The sequence below is a fragment of the Rousettus aegyptiacus genome, unplaced genomic scaffold (genome assembly GCF_014176215.1).
Source record: "Rousettus aegyptiacus isolate mRouAeg1 unplaced genomic scaffold, mRouAeg1.p scaffold_m13_p_6, whole genome shotgun sequence".
In the NCBI taxonomy this organism is placed as follows: Eukaryota; Metazoa; Chordata; class Mammalia; order Chiroptera; family Pteropodidae; genus Rousettus; species Rousettus aegyptiacus.
The window spans coordinates 91,570,709-91,595,840 of NW_023416309.1; the positions used below are offsets into that span (position 1 = coordinate 91,570,709).

The 25,132-nt window shown below is 33.1% G+C and overlaps 1 protein-coding gene across 10 annotated transcripts in view; it reads right to left on the reverse strand.

Annotated features, from left to right (window-relative positions):
• STXBP4 (syntaxin binding protein 4) overlaps positions 1 to 25,132 on the reverse strand; it is a 149,539-nt gene that overhangs the window by 76,121 nt on the left and 48,286 nt on the right. For all 10 annotated transcript variants that reach the window (XM_036223394.1, XM_036223393.1, XM_036223388.1 and 7 more), the window contains 4 exons: positions 9,196 to 9,372; positions 3,033 to 3,149; positions 2,483 to 2,529; positions 429 to 562 (listed from right to left, as the gene is read on the reverse strand). In XM_036223394.1, coding sequence (XP_036079287.1) covers positions 429 to 562; positions 2,483 to 2,529; positions 3,033 to 3,149; positions 9,196 to 9,372 — 475 coding nt within the window. The remainder of the gene's footprint in view (positions 1 to 428; positions 563 to 2,482; positions 2,530 to 3,032; positions 3,150 to 9,195; positions 9,373 to 25,132) is intronic.

Here is a 25,132-nt window from a genome sequence, read left to right on the forward strand (position 1 = left end):
GGATTTTTCCATGGTTCTACTTAACTCACTGTTCCGGCAGTCTTATTTTTCATATTTATCGTGTTTTGGGGTCTTTAGTTCAGTTGGGCTGTACCTTCAATCTTATTCCATCTATCCTATGGTATTAAAAAATTCCTCAATGTTGATTCTACCCTTCCAGGTTTCTAGTGCTATTGTAGATGTTTTAATATTTATTCTTACACTTCAAAGAAACTTTGGATGAAGTACAGGTAAAAGACACGTCTTAATCAGCTATCTTCTGCTGAAAGTCACTGTGAATAAGTGCATTAAGATTTTTATCACTTAGCTACTATCAATTTTACTGTAGTCAAACCAACACATCTAACAAAATTAAACTGTCAAACTTGAAATTTTGTTTTGTTAAATAAACTACTTTTTAAAAAATTTAAAAAATTCAGAAAACTTACAGTCCACATCAAGGATGGCATGGACAGACTCAATGAGCTCCTTAGACGCGAGCGCCAGGGAGGCTGGGGTGCTATGGCCACCCCTCCCCCATGGCGTGAGGGATGTCTGAGAGGCCAGCACAGCTCTTCTTTCACTAAGAGGGTGATAAAAATAACGCTGAACTTTTTACATGATAAATAACATTTACCTTAGTTAAATCTAAATTCTTAGTAGCTATAAATTTGTGCAAAAATATTTCTGTATCTGGGATCATTATATCCTTATAGCCATAAATGAAGTAATTCACAGAAAACAATATTTGTTTTCAATTCTTTATTGTATAACAAATAGGCATATTTTAAAAATTAGGTTGACCTCATATATAAGAAGGAAGGAAAAGAAGGATGGCCCATTTTCTAAATCATTTGTTGGACTTATTTTGTGAGTGCTTCTGTTATGTTAACATGATGTAGTAATAGTAAACGTAAATTCAATATGTATACCTGCTCCCGAAATTATCTCTTAAGCACTTCCACTTGTCCCTAAATCTAAAAACAGCGTAGTGTTTATATCATTTTAAAAAATGCAAATAGCACCTGAAGTGAATGCATTCTGATATAATTAAAAATGCAAGATTTTACTGCAAAAGAATCATTATGCTAAAACTTTTACTTGAAAAGAGACAATTTTAAACTGATGACGAAACCATAATTACTTACAATCCATCTTCTTAAGCATGATGGTATTAATTCACAAGGAGAAATTAAAGCATCAATTCTCAAATTCAAATATAGAGCCTTTGTTCTGTGTTTAATGACCAAGGCCAATATCTACTATAGAAGATATAGTATATTAAAAAAGACTGAACCAATTTTACTAGTGTTTAACTTTCCAAGACATGGTAAAAACTTGTTTAATGTTACTTTTTAACGTTATCCTTTTTCCATGAACCAGTTTAAGGCAAGGCCAGGCTTTGGTTTTTAGATAGTCATTTTAACCTTTATTTTTAATACCAAAACTTTTGAATTATTCGTCAAGGTCACAATAAAACTTTGTGGTTGAGGGCAGAGGACTCATATAAGGGGAATCCGATTGCTGAGTATTTTAACAGCCTTACTGAAAATAATCATCATGGAACTCACATAATTATCTTATATCATAAGCAACATGGATAACAATAAAAAATGTCAAATTCCTTCATTAGAAGAAATAAAATATCACATTAAAATTAGTTTAAAAGTGTACTACTATAGACATTCTTCTAAATTAAAAAATGTTATAGAAATCTAGAATATAATAATACAATGTGTCATCTTAATTTATTAAACTGCTGTTTTCATAGTAAAGAATAGAATTTTCCTGTTTCGGTAAGCATACATTGCCAGAAGTAGAAGTATATTGCCAATGTCAGCTTATGAGAAAAAAACTGCTTTGAAAATGTACAAGCAGGAATCTTTCTTTTGTACATGTCTTTAATCATGTATCAGAATGACCACAAACTTACAGTTTGAAATAAATAAATCTGATTAGTACGTTTGTTGCTCCTAGTAAGAAACTTTAAATCAAAAACAAACTGTGAATAGTAACAAAATCAAGGTGTATTCTCCAAATGTATTACTTGTATTTATACCTACTGAATGCTGAAAATGAAAGAAACTGATTGCATGATTATACTTTATAAACCCTGTTTGCCATAACAACTAATCTGCCGGTTAGGATTGACCTTTAGCAGTGAACCTGTGACTAGTATAGTAACTTTTACTCATACACAGGATGCTTAAAGAACTTCAAGTTCATTTCATCTTCACAGAATTCCTGACAAAGATAGGTGATTCCCACTTCAATTTAGAATATTAGGTTGCAATGATTTGCTAAACACATACAGGAATTTCCTTCACAGAGATGAGGTCAAAATATGTCCTTGTATTTATTTCCACAACACATTAAAAAAAAGTATTGAACAGGAGTTATGTAGCATCTTAAGACTAAGAGATTTTAACATTTTAGTCACAATTGCCAGATGAAAAATGTAATCAGTGGCCGTCCTCTTCAGAAAGTACACACATATTCTTACCTTAAAGTTGATAAAGCAGAATTATCAGAAAATACTTCTTGAATAGCCTAGTGACAAAAAAGATGGTGAAGGAAATATATAAGTTTGGTAGTTTTTTTTAAAAAAAGTATTTCCTCATTTATTAACATTTGTAACCTCCCCCCTTCCTACCCACCTTCAATTGATTAAAAAGTGTTTCTGTTATGTGAAGGGAAAAATCAATTGCATTAACATGCAATTCTACTCAGAAATATAACTACAGAAACATTTCTTTATATAGCAAATATTTATCAAGTAATGTTCACAGACTATCAAGAGTTTTAGGAAGGTGTTCATTAAAACATCATATGTATTTGGGATTGTTACCCTGTCTCAATCATTTCTCTTAACAATCTATGTGTTAGCTGGTCTTCAATATCTAGGCAATTTTAAATGACTTTAAGTTAGTACGGCTGTTTTGAGCCAGGAGAATGTTTCACTAGCCACCAAACACTATGACCTTTATCTATATGTCAATTGCCTATACATTTCTTAAAAAATGGACATAAAGGAATGTAACAGGAAAATTTACCTCTACAAAATGAAGAAGCTTTACGGTGGATGCCTCAAAAGTTTTTCGAGCCATTTCTGATTTTCGCAATTGGCAGTCAAGCACTGTGATTCTCTTTCTCAACTCCTGAATACTTTCCTGGACAGAGATATCGAAAAGGTTGTCTCACACATTTCCCCAATTATACATTAGTGGCTCCTATTCTCAGTTTTTATTAACTAGTATCTAACATCAGCATATCATTTATTTTCCCTTTATTATATATATCTCCTGATTTTAGGTAGCCCTTAACTAATGGCCTATTTAAAAGTTAAACTGCATAGAGATACTATAAATTTTATGAGATAAGCTCCATTTAACTTTATTGATTTCTGCAATAAATTACATTTAAATTCATTTACAGGTTTTTTTGTTTTGTTTTGTTTTTGTTTTTTGGTTTTTTTTGACAATACGATTTGCCAGATGCTGACAGAAACCCCTACCAGTGTGGGACAACCAAAAATGTTGAAGATATACAAATATGTTAGATAAGACAAAAGTCTCAAGGTCTGGGTGGTTCTTACTAAATGCTATTCTTGCTAAATGTTAAAATGTAGGACTGTACTTTGAAAACATGGATCTAACCAGATGAACTTGACAAGATGAGCCTGACCAAAACTGAAACCCAACCAAGTAAGTCTAGCCAAGTGGAAAAAAAGAAATCAACATGTAACTAACTGAATAGTGTATAGGAGCAATGGGTAAGCCCCTCTTCGCAGAAACAGAGCTTTGGATATGAATCCCCTGTCTCTTTTACTTGTTGTGAGTAAATAAAACTACCCAAGAACAACCATGTCTCATTCTTGAACAGAACAGCCCAAACAATGAACTCCTTGAGTTCGGTGGTATATATCTTTAATATAATGCAATCCGATGTAAAGTTGAGCCGGTAGGGAAGTAAAGGGATTCTGTGGGCAGGAAAGGAATTCTATTAAGACAAGTAACAGCAATGCTGAGTGAACCACTGGAGTAAGAGTACACTGTAGCATAATTTGCTCTGAGGGTGGCATACAGTTTGGGGTTTCATCAGGCACACGTGGCAAACAGGGGAACTTCAACGGGTGAACTAGGGACAAACTAACTCACAAGGTGAACAGGGTTTTGACTTTGGTTCTGGTTAACGGGTTAAAAAAAGTATCCCATAAATAACTGCTAACCACAAGCTTCCACTCACGCAGGTTTAAGGTCAGACTTTATATTACTTGTGCGGTCTATAATTCATAAGTTGAAAATTTAGTTTAAATTAGTCCCAGGCTGGTAAAAGAAAACATATAACTTCCCTGGAGGACTATTTTCTAAACTCGAATCTCAAAAAATTCTCACATATATTGTATCAAAAGAATATGCTCCCAAGTAATAAACTACCATAAATAAAAATTAGCTGAAGGAAACAAATTATAGGGCTTGACCTATTAAAATACAAGAAATAATGGAGTGATCAGATAAAAGATATAAAGTAATATTTAATATGTTTTAAAAATTAAGAAGAAATTGAAAATATAATAAAGGGATAAGAAACTATCAAAATAGATCTGATGACATAAAAATTAAATTTAAAAATAAAAATGTAATAATTAAATTAGAGCTCTACGAGTTTATTATCCAATTAAATACAGTTGAAAAGAGAACAGGCAAACTGGAAAACAGAGATGAAGAAACTTCTCATAATGGAACAGAAAGATAAACATGGAAAATATTAAAGGAGGAAAAGAAATAAGAAGGAAGTAATTAGAAGACCTAGCATACATTCAATCTGAATTACACCAGAGAGACCAGAAAGAATGAAAGAATAACTGGATAACAGCTTAGGGTGTTTTAAAAATGGCAAAGACATTTTCCCTCAGATCAGAAACCTCAATGAATCTAAATAATTAAGTCAATGCATTACCTATCGTAGTCAAACTGCTGAACAGTGAAGATAAAAATATCTTAAAATCGTCTAGAAAGAAACAGATGGCAAACAAATGACATATTGATAGCTATTGCAATGATGAAGTAAAAACAGTGAAAGAAATTAAATAAATGACAACTGAACAATTTTAAATGCAGCAAAAATATATTTCAAGACCAAGAGTTCAATAAAGATGTTTTCAGACAAAGAAAAATGGAGAGCGTTTATTACCAATAGAACCTCCAATTCTAAAAGCTGTTACTTCAGGAAGAAAGGAAATAATTCTAACAAGAAGGTCTGAGATGCAAGAAAGAATGTTGAGTATAAAAAATGGTGAAAATGGTGGTCTATCTAAACAAAGGCTGACTGCACAAAGTAAACAATAATAGTAATTTATGGTATTAAAAGTCAAGAAAAAACTAAAATGCCAACAAAAATAGAACTTAAGTAGGAAGGATGACTAGATTTATGTTCTAAAATGCCTTTAGAAGAAGGAGAAAGCTAGTGATTAGTTTTATAATTTAAGTTAAAATAGAATGTTAATATTTCTAAGGTAATCATTAAAAATTAGAAAAAAGAGTATGCAACTTCTAAACCAGCAGAGAGAAATAAATGGAATGGGAAGGGGTAACACAGGAGAAATCTGAACTATTCCAAAAAAAAAAAAAAAAAGGCTAGAAATGAAAAACAACTAGAAAACATAAGACAAATAAAATGCACATATTAAGAGGGTGGAAATGAAGCCAAGTGCAGTAGCAAATAGAATGTAACTGAAATAAAAGAATGTAAAAGAATGAAAAAAATGTTAGTAAGACAGGAGGGTAATCCAATAGATATGGTTTACCATAGACATAATTAAAATATAAGGACACTGAAAAATTGAAAGTAAAAGGATGGAAAAAATACATATGTGAATAGTAATCAAAAGAAAGCCATTGTAACTGTTTTAATGTCAATCAAAACCAAGCATTAATGGGAAAAGAAGATTTCTAGATTGAAGAATCACATTTTTATAAAAAGATATTAACATAATTCCAAGTTTATATCCATCTAAAAGCATTACTTCAAAATACATAAAGAATATTAATCAAAAGAGAGATTTTAACACACTTCCCTGACAAATTAATGACTAGAAGAAACAAGTGAACCCCAAAATTAATGACTCAGGTTTAAGTGGTCTCTAATAAAACAACTATATCAAACCACAGAATTCTTTTCAAGCTTACTTTGAACATTTGTAAATATTGGCCTTGTAGTAAGCCATGAAACAACCACCAACAAATTTTGTTGTTATCCTACAAACTAGATTCTCTGGCCACAAAGAAATTAATGCTTCTTTGCCTCAGTGGTGTTTATAAATCAAGACTCAATCATAAATATGTAAATTCTCCCCAAATTAAACTATATATTTAATGCATTTTCAGTGAGAAGGCCAATATTTTTTTCTTTTGGTAGAATTTATAAACTGAGTCTAAAAACATATAAAAGATGAAGGGTCATGTAGACAACACACTTTTAAAGAGAAAGAACTTGAAAGGTGATTAGATATCAAGACTTACTGTAAAATATATAGTAATCAATATAATGTTATATGCACAGGAATATTAAAAAAACAGTAAAATAGAATAGAGAGCCCCCTAAAAAGATCCACACACATGAAATGTTGATATATGATAGAGCTGATTTTGTAGATCGATTAGGAAAGAAGAGTCTTGAATAAACGGTTCTGGTGTGGTTGGTTTTTCATTTAGAAGAAAGAATAAAATTAATCCTTATCTCACACAATGCCACAAAATCAGTGGCAGAAGGACCAAAACTTTAAAACTTTTAGAGGCAAATATGAAGAAATATCTTTATATCTTTGGGAATGTAAGAACTTTTAAAAAGATTCAGGAGGGATAAATTGATAAGTTTGATTACATGGAAATGAAAAGCACCTGCTCATTTCCCCATAGGGTGAAAAAGCAAGCCATAAATTCAGAAGATTTTTATGACATATAACGTATTATAGGTTTAGTAACCAGAACATATAATCACTACATATCAATATTAAAAAGATAATCCAATGGAAAAATAGCTAAAGGATATGAAGAGTCATTTCACATAGAAAAACAAATGCCTAATAAATATAGAAATATATGCTCCGGTGGCTCTCTGAGACCAAGGGCAAAGTCCTGATTTACAGTGTACAGGATTTTTTTTCCAGCTGCCAACCTGATGTCAATAAATACAGAGTTGAGAAGAGATGTACATCATCAGCTTCCTGAGCCAGTGTCATGATTCCAGCATTAGTAACCAAGGAAATTCAAATTAAACCACAATGAGATACACTTATCACCCCTGACATACTGATAAAAATTAAAAGGAAAGGAAAACAAAGTGTCAGCAAGGATGTGGAGTAAACAGTAATTCTCATTCACTACTGGTGGCAGTAAAAATTGGTTCAGAAGCTTTCAAACACACTGGGCATTCATTACTCAGTAAAGTTGATCATACAGTCATCATTCAATCTAGTAATTCCACTTCAAGATATGAACCAAAGAGAAATTGTTACACATGCAGAGCAACATTGTTTATAATACAAGGAAACAAAAACAACTGAATTGTCCATCAAATACAGAATGAATAAATATATTGTATTACATCTATTCGGTGGCATACAAAAATGGCAATGAAGACATAAAATAGCTATAAACTTTAGCTGAATCACAAAAACAAAATGTTGAGTGAAGAAAGAAGTCAGAATAATATATATAGTATACAGGTAAAACAAAATAATATATTGTTAAGGGATATATACTAGGTCGTAAAATGATCAAAAAATCATTAACACAAAACCCAAGAAAGCGGTTACTCTGAGGGCAAGAGAGAAGGTTATAATGGTAGAGGGACATGATGGATCTTCAAAAGTATTGGTGATGTTTTATTTCTTAAGCTTGAGATGAATAAAAGAAAAAGGAAACAAAGTAAATGAGTAAATAAACAGTTCATACAAGGGGAAATTATAATGAAAAATAAAAAGATTGTTACAAAAAGAATCTGTGTCTTAAAAATAAATATTTGAATATCAATCCTGTAATGTCTTAACCAATGCCTCTTCGAGCATTCTCAATTAAAAAAACAAGTTTCCTCCTCCTTCTCCACTGGTACTAAGTTTGGAAAATGTTAAAATGCCTGTGTCTATCATATTTCATTTTTTAAAAAACATTGTTTTTAGAGAAAGGTTAATGGCTTAGCTTACGATCCTAAGAGAAATGGCATGAGAACCTGTTGTGCTAAAATATAAATAAGTAAGCAAATAAATAAATAAATAAATAAATAAATAAATAAATACATGCACATGCACACACACACACACAGACAGAGAGAGAGAGAGAGAGAGAGAGAATGAATATCTGAATTAATTTAATTACCAGACGACTTAAGACAAAAATATTTCTCAGTAGGAGCTGGAAGAGAGAACTGCAAATAACCTATGTTTTAAAAAAAAAAAATTGATAAATTCATGTTAACTCCTTGAACATAATTTTTTAAAGTATTTTTAAAGGCTGATTTTTTCCTTCTAGAAGTAACTACGGTTATAAAAAAAAAATGAATGATCTCTATGAGTTATAAAATATCTATTTCAATTTATTTAATTTTCTTCCTTACTGCAGTGAGTAAAAATGTATACATCTATTAATTTTTGAATATCATTCAACAAATACAATGTGTATTACATAAAAAAAATCCCATGAAAAAGTTCTTGCCTTCTAAAAAGCATTCGACATTTTGCTATTGAAATTAGAGCTTACTAAAATCAAACTCGGTTTCTTTCTATTAATTATCTTGTGCTTTGGGCAAAAATTATTTAACTTTCACACTTCCTTGAGTGTTTTAATCAAAGAGTAAATTCCATCCTTAGACTCTCCTTCCAAATTAGCAAGTTGAGAAACAAAAGGAAAAAAAAAAGAAAAAAACAATGCAATCTATTAAATGTTAAACGTCTCCATAATTTATTGCCTGAGCAGTACAGTGCTGACCAATGGCCCAAATACATTTGGAGTGCATGCTTTTCCATCCTGAAGACATCTGAATAAAGAGAGGCTCACAACCCTCACATTACCTCCATCATGACACATCATCCTATCATTGAATAATAGAAGACAAACACTGACCTAGTTTAGAAGTGAAGATGAAAAGAAAATGAAAACAGGATACATGACAACGGCAAGGAAACCATGGAAACTAGAAGAGGGGACTGTTTTTGCTTACTTTATTTTGGTCAGAATAATCAGCAAGCTGAGCCTTTAGCTCTGTAATCTCAGCCTCTAACAGACGGATCACTTCTTCATAGTCCATTTCCATTCCATGCGCCTGTCTCTGTGCAGCTTCGGCAAGATGAATCCGACTTCGCAGGGCTCTTGTTTCTTCAGCTACAGCTTTGGCTTCCTAAAGATTTCAAAATTGATGTCGTTGAAAGAAAAAAAAAACATGTAAAAATAGTTTAGTGGTTTAAACAAAATATTTTCCTCCCTCTTGAAGTTGCAATTCTAAAACTTAATAATACACGAATGTTCCTCACATCTCATTTTAAAAATTAATATTCTTTTTATTTTATTATATAGAGTAGCTGCCTGATCTAACTTGTCCTTTGTTAATTTATTAGATAATTTTCAGTATGGAATCTCCAACTTCACACACCTAGCATAACATTTTGCAAATAAGAGAAGTAAAAGAGAACTGAAAATGGAAAACAAGAATAATTGGTTCGAAAGATGAAAAGAGTAGGTTTCCACAGAAATCAACTGCTTAGTGGAAAGGCTCATGTTCTAAGGAGGCTCTTACAGCTTCATCAGATACTGCTGAGAGATTTATGGTGTTGTGGGGCTTCTCCGGTGTCCAAGCCCCAGGAGCCAAAGCTTACTCCTAGAGGTTAGCCTAATTGCTACTTCTCATTTTCGATTTAAGCCAAAAGGTAGAATTCGGCAGCAAGCTATAGAACTATTTCTATAGGGTGAAATACTCACAAGACCTTTATTAAACACATGTTATGTCTCATGTGATTTATGGGTCTTCTCTCATTTAACTTTTAGAATAACACCGAGAGAAAGGAATCATTAAAAATCATTTTATACATAATCAAACAGTGGCTCAGGGAGGTTATATGAGCAGTCCAAGGACACAGCGATTCCAGAATTTAAACTTAGGTCTGCCTGACTCCAACCTTAATGCTCTTTTCATTATCTTACTTTGCTACTAGATGACAAAAATAAAAAACTAAAACATACAAAACTACACATTAGCTACATTCCCCACCTTAGGAAGGGGATGGGGCAGCCAACCACTTGCTCTCTCAAGATGTGCCTCGGTGCTGGGTCAACCACAGCTCCCCAGGACGCCAATATAATTTAACATGGCAGTTACTATATTGTAAACCATTTCTTTTTCTTTACTTGAATCAGAAATCTCTTTTCTCTGCAATGGAACTTTCTAGCCAATTGCCACGGCTAATGTTCAACAATGGCTATTTTAATTTTCTTGGAGTTATCACAGGACACTTGATTTTGTTCAAGCCTAAACACAACTGAAGTGAAGGGAGGGTTGCAAATATGGACACATTTTTAAGAATCAAATTTTAATTCATGCATTCAATACTATTTATTAAGTATTTATTTTGTTTCAGGTTCTGGTTTAAGTACTAAAGATAGAGCATTGAACAAACTAGACAAAAAAATCCTCCCTCCTGCCCCTTAGAATTTACACTCAAGTTTGGGAAGATAGTAAAGTAGAGATTATCAGTAAAGATCACATTGAGAAATATATTTGATTAGAGGAGACTTGCAGGAGGGACAGAGCCATGCATATTTCTCAGGAAGGAGAATTCTGGGCAGAGGGAAGAGCTTGTGCAAAGGCCTTGAGACAGGACTGTGCCCTGCATCTTCAAGAGAACAGTAAGGAAGCCAGTGGCAGAAGCAGAGAGGGAACAGGAAGAAGGGAGTAGTAGGATGAGTGCAGAGTGGTAAGGGGAGCAAGGGCAAGGATGGGGTTGGGGTGGAGCGACAGGTCTTAAGGAGCTTTGTAGACTGTTTTAAGGGCTCTGGTTTTACTCAAAGTGGCATGGGAAGAGATTATAGGGTTTTGAGCCAAGAAATGATATGATCTAACTTATATATTAGGTTATATATATGTGTATATATACATATAGATGTATGTATATATTACTTTTCTGTGTTGAGAGTAGAAAATAGTGGGTGGGCAAGGATGGAGCAGGGAGAAGAGGAAGGGGGCAGACTAAAAGTAATTGTGGCTTAGACAAGGGTGACAGTGGTAGAGATAACGTGAAGTGGTTAGATTCTAAATGTAGTTTGAAAGTCAAGCTAACAGAACAGTCAGTTCAACATCATTAACAACCTTTCCCTTGCAGTTACTGCATCCAGACAATCATGTTATATGCTAGAAAATACAACAGGGATAAAAGATCCCTTCCTTTTTCTGGCTCAGCTTAGAACATTAGGTATGACTTAGATAAGTGGAGGAAGAGAGTAGGGCATGTTAGACATAATGAACAATGTGAACAAAGGAAGAGAGGGCTTGTATCAGGGGTAGTCTTGAAGCCTTCTGAGCAGAAATTGATACGAGAACATGGTCCTTTAAAAAGCTCAATCTAGCAGCAGGGTGCAAGACAGAAAGATGTGGCCAACAAACTGCCTACTACATCCTAATTAAAAGAACTTTATCTTCTTATTTTTTAAAGTAATTGTCTTGTAATAAAAGGATTCTTTTAGAAAAAAATGTCTGGGGAAATAAAATGACATTTACTTAGCCATATCAGTCACATCAGTCAGTTCAGCACAGGCGATCGAGAGCCACCAGTGCCGCAGCTGGATCAACGTTCACTTCAGACTGTTGCTGTGCACACAAAAGTAATGGCTAACGATGTGCTGGCACCACCCTCACTGTTTCACACTGGTCAACTCGGTTATTAATCTGCATACTGCCGTGTGAGGTTTGTCTCTTATTATCTTCACTTGAAAGGTAGGAAAATGAAGCAGAGAAAGTTGAAGTAACTTGTTCAGAATCACAAAGCTAATAAGTGGCTGAGCTAGGATGTGAACCCAGAAAGTGTAGTTACAAAGTTCATACTACCTCGCCAACTATAGACGTTGCTTAAAAAAAAAAAAAAAAATTACTCATACATGACAATATCACCAGTGACTAACCCTACATGAGCTTAGGATGTGGCCATTACAATTTATTCAAAAACATTTGAGGCAGCTACATCATTCTCTATTTTCCATTTAATCAAGCTAGAAAAAAATATATTGTCACTGAAGAAAAAGGGGAGGGGCAGAGAATTCTCCATAGCTGCAATGAAAAATAACAAATTTGATGATTTGTCTCCTTCACACTCACTTCATGCAGCTTTTATTTCTCTATAAAAACAGCACTTTTATTTTTGTTCAAAGAATGCTAGTTAATTAAATGAAGAATCTGGATGGAATTTAAATAGCCACTATAGTGCACTGATGGTAATACAGTGTGAAATGTGGTTGGGTGGTAAGAGATGCAGAGGTTTTGATGCTGAATAAATTCATGCTATTTCTTTTGTAAATGTATAACTGTCAGGTTGGTAGATGTGACCCCTTAGCAAAGTTCTAGCCCAATTCCCACTGAATGGATGTTTAAAAGATTAGTGCATTGAAATGATGACTCTTAGAGGAAGAAGTAAAGAAAAGATAGCCAGCAGTGTTCTGTATTTAGCAAGATACAGGATAGCATACATCCATTTTTTATTTTCCTCTCGAGCTATCTTCTAATAACTAACTAACTGTGAAGCCCCCTACGTCAATAACAACTGACCCAGAATTCTCTCAGTCACCTGACCATGAGCCTGATACCATATCAGGGTAAAAACTGCAGTCAGTTCACTGATTTACTTTGTATTAGGTAAAGATTAATTCTGTTTAGAAACTTAGAAAATAAAAGGGAAACTAAGATGTAATAGTGAATCAGAAAAACCTACATAAGTATGCTTTTTAATATTAAGCACTATGAGAAATATACTAAAAGGGACTTGAATTATAAAGTCAAATCTCTTGACTTTTTTTTTGGGGGGGGGGTGATACTGAAGAAAAGCCTTCAATTCATACTGTCCCATTGTAAAATGAGGATTTCCCACCTCACAATTTTACAATGAATCTTCAGGGGAAATCAGACCAAATTCTTCTCTGAAAATATAATTCAAACTAAGGAAAATCTTTGTAGGCTACAAATACTTTGAACTTAGCTATGGGATTGTATTGAGACAAAGGGCATAATAAAAACACAAAGGGCACTATAAGCTCAGATGAAAGACAATGTGGTATGTGTTTTTCCATACACAGCACTTTTTCCCCATGAGGCAACATGATATAGAATAAAAAACATGAACGTTGGATGAGCTGTACCTAAATCAGAATCAGATCTGGCTGTGTAGTTAGTTCTCTAAGACCCCATTCATTTGTATAATGGGAAATAATATCTACTTAATAGGACCAAAACAACTCACAAGAGAGTTAAAGAAACTACTATGGTACTTGATACAGCTTTTCCCCATTCCTCTTTACTGCTTTTGAAAAATATATGTAATCACCTAGATTAGATAATTTGTTAAGGGCTTTCTTTTTTAACATTAGCAACAATCATGTAAAGCCTTTTCTTCTCTGGTTATGACTTGTAATGGCTCCCTAAAGTAGAAGGAAAAAGCACTAACAGCAGTTGCACATCTGTAATAAGGCTGGCACATCCACGAGCCTTAGAAGTTCTGTAATTTGTAAGCTAATCAGTAAATCTTTCAAAATGTCAATGGCTGACAGAAGAAAAAGGAGACTGCAAAGAGATATATGTTTTAGTGTAATGTAACTTATGCCACCAAACCCAAAAGAATGCTGCTTATCGGCTTCCTACATTCACTCATTGGAAAACCTTTCTTGGTCTAGGTCCTATCACAGCTGTGAAAAAGATTAAGGGTTATTACAGGAAGAGAGCTGTTGAAGGAAAAGTTGAAAAGCAAGTTATATCTAGTTTCCTTAACTTGTGTATCAGATTCAGTAAAATATGTATAATATACTTCTCAATGGATGATCTCAAAAGTAATCTGCAGATATTCATAAATGAATCTAAAACTTCTATCTTAAGCATGGACGCACCTGGGGGAGAAAATAAGTCCACAGAACTTTGTATATACCTCTGATATGTGCTCTCTCCTTTCACTTTCCTTACTTCTCCATGTTTACACCTAGCCCACTAGTTTTCCTCTTTACCAGCTAGTTATTAAGCATTGTGAAGTCTTTATTTATGATATATTTGCAGCCACTCCTTAATTTCCATTCTTACCCCTACATTACTGGTTCATGTTATCAGCTCACACAAAGGTACTTTAAAATTTCCAGGTCAAACTCTCCTACCTCCAAGATGCTTTTGAGCACATTACTCCTTTCACTAGTTGTATAAACCTTTCCCCTTTTTACTTTATTCAATTTTCATCCATTCTTCAAAATTTACTTCAGTTTTTACCTTCTCTAATCTTTGCAGACCACTTCTGCTTATAATTATTTTCCCCTCTTTTAATATTTTATATCTGTTGTTTGCAAGTAATCACATGCTACTTGGTATTTCATACTGCTATCTTGAAATGTCATCAAAATATTAAATATATTACTACTTAGCTTTCTAAAATCAAAAGGTACTGACTGCCCAAATTAGAAGATAAGTTTCTGAGAATTAAAACCGCACCTAATGTGAACAGGTGCTCCACTTAACATAAATATGAGATATAACTGAGTTGACAAACAGTAAAAAATGACTATTTTGTCTTTCATATACTATAGTAATTGCCCTAAAGAACTTAAGTAGCTAAGAAGCTTTCATATGAAAGTTCTTCATAAAAGGTTGCAATTTAATGAAAATATTAATAGAACTATATATATTTCATGGTAATGATTATAATAACAACGAGAAATCATGCTTAGAAAAACAACACATAATAAAAAGCAAATTATTTCGTTAAATTCCCTTTATATATAAATTAAACAAATATCCTTGTATAGTATTTATCAAGCAAGTGAGATTATATCAAAACCAAGTGAAATGAAGAACATATCAAGGTTGAAAAAAGACAATTTACTTTATTAAGTTTGACAATTTTGTTTCTTGGGTTTTCATTAGATTAAGAAATTTAGAGATTTAAAAATTATGCATAGTAGTTTATATATCCCTAAAAATAAAACAGTGAGTGATTGCAAAAAAAATTTGGAAAAAAAATTGTAAAATATAAACTTTCATCTCATACCAGTACCAAATGAAATAATTTCAGACAGTGGAGGAAAACTAGGTAAATATGTATCTGAAATCTAGCTAAGAACGAACTTCTAATAAGTTTTTAAAAAGGAGAATTCACAAAGGAAAAGGTGGATTTGACAACACAAAAACATCTGTGTTTAAAAACTGAAAAAATTATAAAGGCAATTTGCATACAGGTGAAAATATTTGTGACAGATTTCGTAGAAATAGAGTTAATCACTACCGTGTAAAGAAATCTTATAAAATGATGTGGGGGGAAAGGGGGAAACAGTTAAAAATACAAGAGAAGTGAAGAAGAAAAAGCAGGAGTGGTAAGGAGATACAGATAACATAAGGGGCACATGGTCAGGGATGGCAGAAAGTCACCAGCAATCATAGCAGGAAATCAGCTGCCTTCAGTACTGAAGAATTTCACAATACTGATGAAGTTCACAATTTAATTTGAAGCTCATGGTCATAGACAATCATTAGTAAGTAAATGGATGACAGTGAATCAAAGTATAATAGTTTCAAATAGAGTTATTTATGTAGGGTTAGGTGTGACTAGAAAAGTCTTGTTTTTAATTCTAAAATAGTTTGTGAATAAATCATTTAATAAAATGTCACGAGTCCCATATTGAAGTAAGTATACCAAAAGTGTTTCTCACATAGTAAACTGCCAAGATAAGAGTTTTATAGTATCAACTGCCTTATCACTACTTCCTCCTTGGGTAAAATTTACTAGTTTGTCAGCCAAATTAATATATTGCTCTAACACAGAGATGTTTAAATTACACCCTTGAAAGGTACTCTCTTAGCAACTTACTAATGGAATTTTAGAGATTTATATTTATTTGTTTTTAGTTAAATAAGAAAAATTATTAGGAGTAATGCCTACTTTGGAATACAAACACGCCTGTGACAACTCACCAGCTATAGGGCACCAATTCTGAAATGCTTTGTAGAAAGTGATGGTTTTGCTCTATTTTTTTTTTTTTTTTTTACTAAATTGAGAGCTTCTTCTGACAGTATGTCTAGCTTTCACAGTGCATCCATACAAAATAACCATTAAATACATGTTTCCTCATTTCTCTTGCCAAACCTCCCTTATAAGTGACTGCAGGCACATGTGAAAGAACTGATGAAGGAATGCTGAATGTGGTCCCGGAACAGCCAGAAAGTAAGCGGCTCATGGGACACAGCCCACACCCCTAACATCAGTTCTAACTAAGCCAACCAACGACAGAAAATACTGTAATCAAATGAACTGCAAGATTCCTATGAAGAATAAGATCACTTGCCTTCCAAAATCCTCCAACACTAAAAATTCTGTGATTCTAATTAATCTAACACAATTACCTAAGTTCAGTAGTATGAATAGGATAATAAAATTTCTCTCAGCCTTCTTAAAATGCTAAATACTTTTCTATCTTAAAAAGAAGCAACTACTTGGAAATGGGGATTCCGAAATAGATGTTTGTGTTTGTCAGTGCTTGCTCAGAATGCTGCATTCACCTCCGCTCAGTCACTAGATGTGGCCAGTGTCTGTGCAAGCGGGTGTGCCAGCTGGCTGTCCGCGTGCTCCTTTCCTAAGCAAACTGTCTTTAACTTAGGTAGTGTCTTGGGCAAAGTCTAATGTTAATGAATGCACTGGTTGTTTTTTGATTCACACGAAAAGAATTAACGTTGAAAAATAAGCCAAACCAAGTTTGTTTAATAGGTTTTTCCACTCAGATTGCTGTCTAGCATTATGAGAGCTTTATAATTTCTTTTCTCAAAGAGAATATTTTTTTTTACTTTTAAAAATCATTTGAAGATCATTGCAGATAAAATACAGTTGCAAGAAAGAACAGAGAGGTTCTCTGTACTCCACTCAGTCTCCTCCAATGGTTAAATGCTGCATTACTATAGTAGACTATCACAACCAGGAAACTTCATTGATACAATCCACCAACTTTAATCAGATTTCACCAGTTTTATATGCAGTCGGTAATAAAAAAGAACAACCAATGGATCTACGCAACAGTCTGGATGGATCCCAAGAAAATTATGTCGACTGAAAAAAGCTAATCTCCAAAAGTGACATGCTATATGATAACATTTATACACCATTCTTGAAAAGACAAAATTATAGAGATAGAGAACAGATTAGTGGTTGCCAGGTGTTAGGGAAGGGGTGAGGGTCAGTGGATGGAAGAGGCTGTGGCTATAAAAGAATATCATAAGGGATCTTTGTAAAAGATGGTTTTTAATAGAAAATAAAAGTTGATATTGTGAGGTCACAGGTAACCATTTGAAATGGAAACATTGGAACATTTTACTATAGCACCGCCCTTTTAGAACAGAAAAGACTGACAAATCAAATAGATGTATTTTTCTTCTTTTTGCCTCTAAAAATTAGATTGGCATCTTGGAATATTTACTAGTGCTATACTGAAATACTATAGAGTTTGGATTGCTAAAGACAAATAAAAGGGGCATGGGAATTCATACCAATTCTAAAAACTAGAGACTTTACTATATTTTTAATAAACGCACAAAGAAAAACAATCTCTGAAGGTGTAAAAACATGAGTACTTTAGTAATCACATATTGTCATTCCTTTTAGAGAGAGTACATTTCTTCTGTCCTTAAAGTTTTCTTTATTGTTTAATCCATAAGCCAAGATGGCTCACATGTCAGCTGCATCAGCTGTAACTAAGTACATGTTCAACCTCACCTGACTACAGAGAATCGTGTGCTAATTTGACCTTACATTTCTGCCGCAAGACTTCATGCCTTCCTTAAGCATTCAACCCAACCTTTGCACAGGTGAGGCCTAGTACAACTGGACTCATCCAAACCTAAAGAAATTGTCAAATAAACAGTTTCCCATGTTTCCTTAGGGCAAAGACTGGTTCAGACAAGCTAACTATTTCTGCTTTGGGCTGCTCACCAATTCATCACTGCCTTAGGTCATAACACTATGCTGAAAGAAACTTTAAAAACAACTTAAGTGTGAGAGCAGGTTTTAGAAAGTTGTTGATCAAAGGAAGTTGTGAGAAGATGGCCCATGCCTGTTAAAAGTTGTTAGAACTTGAAGAAAAAATAATCTCATAGGAAATTGTGCTCATTATTTTAAACAGTAAAGTTGGGTTATTCTGTAAGGCATAAAAACTCATCAAAAATACTTAGATTTTAGAGAACAGTACAGCCAATTCTTTTACAAACAGTAAAGTATTCTGGTAGCCTTACTCAGTTGAAAAGAGTAATGTACCTTATACCTCTGGTGAAAAAGGATCCCTTAATAACTTGTTATTTCATTTTATATTTCTTTCTTTCCTCCTTCTCCCTTCCTTTTTCCAGTTCTCCGTTTCTCCCTCCCTTTTTGTTCTTCATTGCCTCCTTTTGGGTCACTACACTAAATAAATGTAAATTAATTTCCATAATTTAAAGTAGCTAATATACTTTCAAAAAGGGAGATTATTCTGTTTTTAGGATCAGGTCACAGTCTCAAAATAATTCAATTAAAAGTTTGTAAGTTAATGAACAAAGGATATCAAATTGTGTTCTCTTCTTTATTTGGAAGCAACTGGTAACCATCATTGTAAAATAAATTAAAAATCAATATGGTAGTATTTAATAATTAGGTTGCCTATGTATTTAAAGGATTTATATGGTGTAATTATTAGTATTATACTACTTCATGTCAAGATCTTCAAAAAAGATACCAAAAAAAAGGAAGAAACTGCCAAATTTCATACACCTCAGGTTTTCAGTTTAAAAAATTTTTAAGAGAATTATATGCACTTACTCTCTACTTTAATTTTTAAAGACACTTTTGCTAATTGTAAAAAAAGATATTAATCATTGAAAAAATGAAAAGGTAGTTATTTTCACTAAAGGATAGGAACGCTTTCATTAACAGTAAGTCCATAACACTGAAATAATGACATTGTATATACATTGAAGAAACTGATGGTATGCATGCTCAATATGCTAACAAAAAAAAAATAGACAGCATTAGGGTTGATTTTGGTTAGTATATTTTTTATGTCAAGTGTGTGTTTCCTGAAATGAACAGTTATATTAGTATGCATGCATGTGGGTTTATAAACACAGATATATGTACATATATTTTTTAAAATTATTTTTGTTAAAACTGGAAAATATACATTAAACAATACCATAACTTAAAGCATCTTTACTTTCAGTTGCATTTCTCCTATTTTATTAATTACATCATTATAGCCTCTCAATCACCAATTACAAAGCCTTGACTGCTCTCTGATTATTACTGCACATTCAATCACTGTTAAGTCTGGTTGACTTTATCCTCATGTTATCTTTCACACAGATTCTTTGGTATATTTGGTATAATTCCATTGCCAGTACTCTTTTAAATCCTTCATTGCCTATTATTTAGACAAGTGCTTCTCAAATGTTAAAGTGCATGTAAATCATCCAAGGACTTGTTAAATACAGATTTTGATTCAGTATGTCTGAGGCAAGACCTGAGAATCTGCATTCCTAACTAAGTTCCAGGTGTTGTTGACACTGCTGGTCCTGAACCACTCTTTGAATAGAAAGGATGTAGAGTTCTAGGTCTGCATTGTCCAATGTGGTAGCCACTAAGCATCTTTGTGGCTACTGAGTGCTTGGAATATTGTTAGTCAACTAAAAAATTAAAGTTTTAATTTTAATTTAATTTTAATTAGTTTGCATTCAAATTTTAAAAAAATTAGAAGTATAAAATATTTTTCCATCACACATAACTTTATTGTTTTGGTATAATTAGATTTCACTTTAATCACTGTATCATTTAAGATATTATTATTGAACTGTCATGTCTGCGTCAGGCATATGAGCATTTGAGCACACATGAACACGTAACTGGTCTGGTTACTGTTAGTGAATTAATTTTAAAAAAATCTCACATATTTTCTACCATAAATCAGTACATAGATTTTAATCACTGATAATGTTACATAAATCAGCTACAAAACTTAAACATTTTTGAAAAATGCTTAGCTAATATTGATAAATTTAGAATTGCTTTCAATATATGCAATACTCCTTTGATGTTAATAATGTTGAGTTGAAGAGATGTGGTTTTGAAATGATTTTGCCTCACTCTTCTAAAAACATGAAAGTTTTGTTAATATGGATGTAAATATTAAAAGAAAAAGATCTTTAGCATTCATTTCCGTTACTGGAAACTTTTAAACTATATTTAGAATATCTGTGCATGTGAATTTACCTTTTCAACAGGAAATGCTGTTAAATCTAATCGCAGATCCAGTATTTCCAGTGGAAATTTAGTGCATAAATTAATATGTGCTGTAAGTGTAAAATAATTCTGACTTTAAAGATACTGTATAAAAAATATAAAACTATTTCAATAAGTTTTTAATATTGCATGTCAAAATGATATTTTAAATACATTAGACTAAAAATATATTTAAAATTTTTTTTACCTATTTCTTATTACTCTTTCTAAAATGTGGCTACTAGAGTATTAACAATAAATAGATGGCTTTCATTACATTTCTCATTGGACAGTGCTGATCTAAACTATTACAAAAGCCTCTTCTCTCTTCTTCAGATACTTGCCAAACTGCTGTTAGTTAATCTTTTTAAAGCATAGATACTCTTCATTCAACCCTTCAAGCACTTGCCAAGTATTTACTGAGTAACTACTTTGTGTCGGTTATTGTTCTAAGATAAATCAGAGACCAAATCAAAGATAGCTGAAGCTCACCCTCTAGTTGGGGAATATACATAAAGGACAAAAACATAACTACTATATAATATGTAAGGAAGCAATCAATAATACAAAAACTTCACACAGTGAGAGTTGGAGTGTTTGTGGGTGATGATTCAGAGGGTCAGAGGGGCTGGAGAATTAGTAGGGAAGGACACGAGGAGAGTGGTAAGAGATGAAGTTATTGCTGTAATAAGAGTGTGGGGCTGGAGTGTATGGCAGATCAAGCCGCCTTTCATAGGCTTTGAACTGTACTTGTAGGCTTCTACTTGTAAGATTTTGGGTTTTACTCTGAGTGAGATGGAAAGTCCTGGAAAGTTCTATGTTTTTAAAGGACATTTCTGGCTGCTGTATTCCGATTAGACTTGGCAGGTAAAAGCAACGTGATCTAGTCAGAAGCCGTAACTGAAACACAGGCAGGAGATGATGATGGCTATACCATGATAAAAGTGGTGAGAAGTGGTAAGATTCTGGAATTTTTTAAAAGTAAGGCTAAGTTAGACGAGAAGTGTGAAGGAAGAAAGGGATCAGATTATATATGGAGTAAATTAATAATTTTTCGGCCCCTGTCAAGTGTTTTCAGTAGCTGTCCATTCTCTAAAACCTTACGTTGATATCCCGCACCTAATATGCTTTGCCCCAACACACCCTGCCATATGTCATTTACTAACACTGTCATCTGTCCAGGACTTCCTGGTGTTCCTGGACCTTTAATAATGATGACAAAAGAATACAAATAAAAACTATTTTTAGGAACCTACTATATTTCTGAGTTCCAGGCTCTTAAACTCAAACAAATTACAAGACTGATATCACATTTCTGAGAAAAAGAAACAAACATATTAACAAATAATAGCAAAGTTGGCAACAAAGAAACCCTATTTTGACTCTAAAGATAAGACTTTTCCTTTCATACAATGATTTTTATGCTATATCCTTGCCTGGATGCTCTTCCCTTTCTATGCCTTGTCTGGTCCATGTGTCACATTCTTTATAAAAGTATCCTTATCCATCAGCCAAAATTAGATTTTCTTCCTCTAAAGCAAATGGTCAAAACGAACAATTTCTTCTTCTTTCTCAGTATTAATATTTCTTCTTCTATTATTTATAATAATGACCATAATAGTTAATATTTGTTGAGCGCTTACTATGTGTCATAAACATTTATAATATTCATATGACCTTAATACTTATACTCTTGTGATGGATTCTATTATCAAACTCATTTTACAGGTGAGGAGACTGAGGCTTAGGTGAATTCGCTTGTCCAAGGTCAAAAGCAAGCAAGAGGGAGGGTCAGGGTGTAAACTCACATGGTCTAACCCACAACTCATTATTCATTACGCTACTCCTTTTGCCAAGTCACTTTTCATCATATAAGATTCTTTCTCCTCTTTTTTTTTTTTTTTTACCTATGTACCATCTTTTCCAACTGAATTGTATTAAGTTCTGACGCAGATTAGTCTTAGATTTATTCATGCAGACTTGACCTTCCTTAACAATAGAAACTAATCCAGAGAAATAAATACAGGAGGGCCTCATGTGGAAAAAGTAGGTATTGCTTAAAAAAGAAAACAAAACTGGCATTTGTCCCTATATTTGTATCTTAATCAGCCTGTAATGTAATTAATATTATTATGAAGTATGCATGATATTTTAAAGCACTTAGTCCTAAACATTTAGGAGAAAAGAAAATTTTCATTGATTGTAGAAAAAAACTTACCCTCTAATTTAACATGCTAAAATTAACAAGGGTTTATAAATGTCCACTTTCAGGAGGCAAAGAAACTAAAATGTAAAAAGGCCTAGTCATACAAACTGTTAAAGTTGTTGAAGATACAGAATTAAAAAAACTAAAAAGGCATATCAACCAAAGTATTTAAAAATACTTAATAAAATGGGGTCTGAAAATTTGTCAAAAAATAGTGGGCTTTTAAAAAATTTTACTTGAAAATAATTCCAAATATATAGAACAGTTGCAAGAATAGGAACAACACAAAGAATATCCTCATACTCTTCACCCAGATTTACCTAACTCACCAGATTCACCCTTTGCCAAAGCATTCATGAGTGAGAAATAAAGTATTCTTGTAAGCCACTGATACTTAAAGGTCGTTGTTCCTGAGATTTTGCATATTCTCAATCTCTCTCTCATATATAGACAAATGCACACACAGACACACATGCACACATACATATACATACACATGCACACACATATATGTTTTATATACAATACACATAAATAAATAGACACATCTAAATCTTTTCTTAATCATGTAATGTAAGTTACATACGTCATGATGGCTCTTTACCCCTAAAAATGTTAGTATTTCCTAAGTGTGATATTCTCTTACATACTATACTCAAAATTTGGGAATTTTGATATTGATTCAATACTTTTATCTAATATACTATTGTATTCCAATTTTGTCTCCTGACCCAGTAGCATCCTTGATAGTATCTTCCCCATTCCAGAGCAGAATCCCGTCTAGGGTATGGTACTGTATTTAGTCTTCATAGCTGTTTAGCCTCTTTTACATCTGGAACCTTTTATCCTCTTTCTTTTTCTTCTATTTTTTTTTTTCACGGCATTGACATTTCTGAGGAATACAACTCTTTCTCACAAACATACACATCTTTAAAAAAAAATTGTCCCTCATTTTAGGTTTGTCTGGTTTCCTCATGACCAGATTCAGGTGATACACTCTCAGCCATAATATTACCAGGTGATGTTTTGTCCTTTCCAAGATATCACACTTAGAGTCACACATGTCCATCTGATATCATTTTTTAGCACCAGTGACAGAGTTGTTTAATTTCACTATTATATAATTACTATTTTTCCTCTTGCAATGAAAAAGCAGTTTCTAGAGAGCTACTTTAAAAATCATGTTATTATGTAAATATTCTGCTCTTCATCAAAATTTTCCCCTAGATTTAGCACTTGATGATTCCAATCTGATCTAGTCTTTATGAAAAGAGATGCAATATGCTGATTTCCCAAATCTGGCAGCCACTCGAGTTACCAGTCAGCACTCAACAGTTTGTATCAAGCAAGAGTCCTTCTTTCTTCTAATTAATCTATTTACTAATGGTACAGACTCATGAATTGCTTATTTTTCAAAGGTTTCTAATTCATTACTGTATTTAATTATATTGATGCTCAAGTACTTCCAGGTTTGGCCAGTAGGAGCCCTTTCAAGCTGGTTTCTTGTGACACACTCCCATTATTTGGAGCACTTCCTTACTTTCCGGTATAACAGGTTCCATAATCATTTTGTATTTATCTTCCCCAGCCCTGAAATCAGTCATTTTGCTAAGAAACCTGGATTCCTTTTAGTGGGGAATGGTATCTCCACACTTAGATATGCTGTTGAAGTGTCTGCTTCTTAGCTATTTCAGTTGACAGGGCCAGGGACACACACACACACACACACACACACACACACACAAATGTCTACACATATACATACATATATGCACATTCATATGCACAGACATACATATTTTAGAAATGATGCATTCTCAATGACACCTCCAATTCTAGTCCATCCCACAATGTTCTTTCTTGACTTCCTTCATCCTGTTTTCTATGTCTGCTTCTTCATTGAGATTCTGGCTCTCAACCACAACCAACACATTTACCGAGACCTATAATACATCTTACAATTGTTTCAGAATTGCTTTGATCATACCCCTAACACAACAACAAAACAAAACAAAACAACAAAACACACTAAAAAAGGTTCAGGATTTGTTTGCAATTCTTTTCCAACTCAACGCTTAGGAGCACACAAACACTGTGCTCCTAAGTTACTTGAATTCATTCTTTCATTTACCATTAGCGTGTTATGGTATTCATTTGTAATACAAATGGATTCATTGATTTCAGTTTGCTTGTACTTTTAAGTTCAGTTTCCCTTTCCTATCTTATTGATTTTTAATATAGTTTTTCAATATGTAGAATACTGATATGCACCCAAAGGTTAAAAAAAAAAAAAAAACATAAAAAGGTATTCTCAAAGAGGTGGCTGTCACTCTCTCTTGTATCTTTTCCACCCTGTGTCTATCCACATTGTAGATAATAGATTTCGTTGTTGTGTAGTTTATCCTTCATTTGATTTCTTTTGTAAAAATAAAATG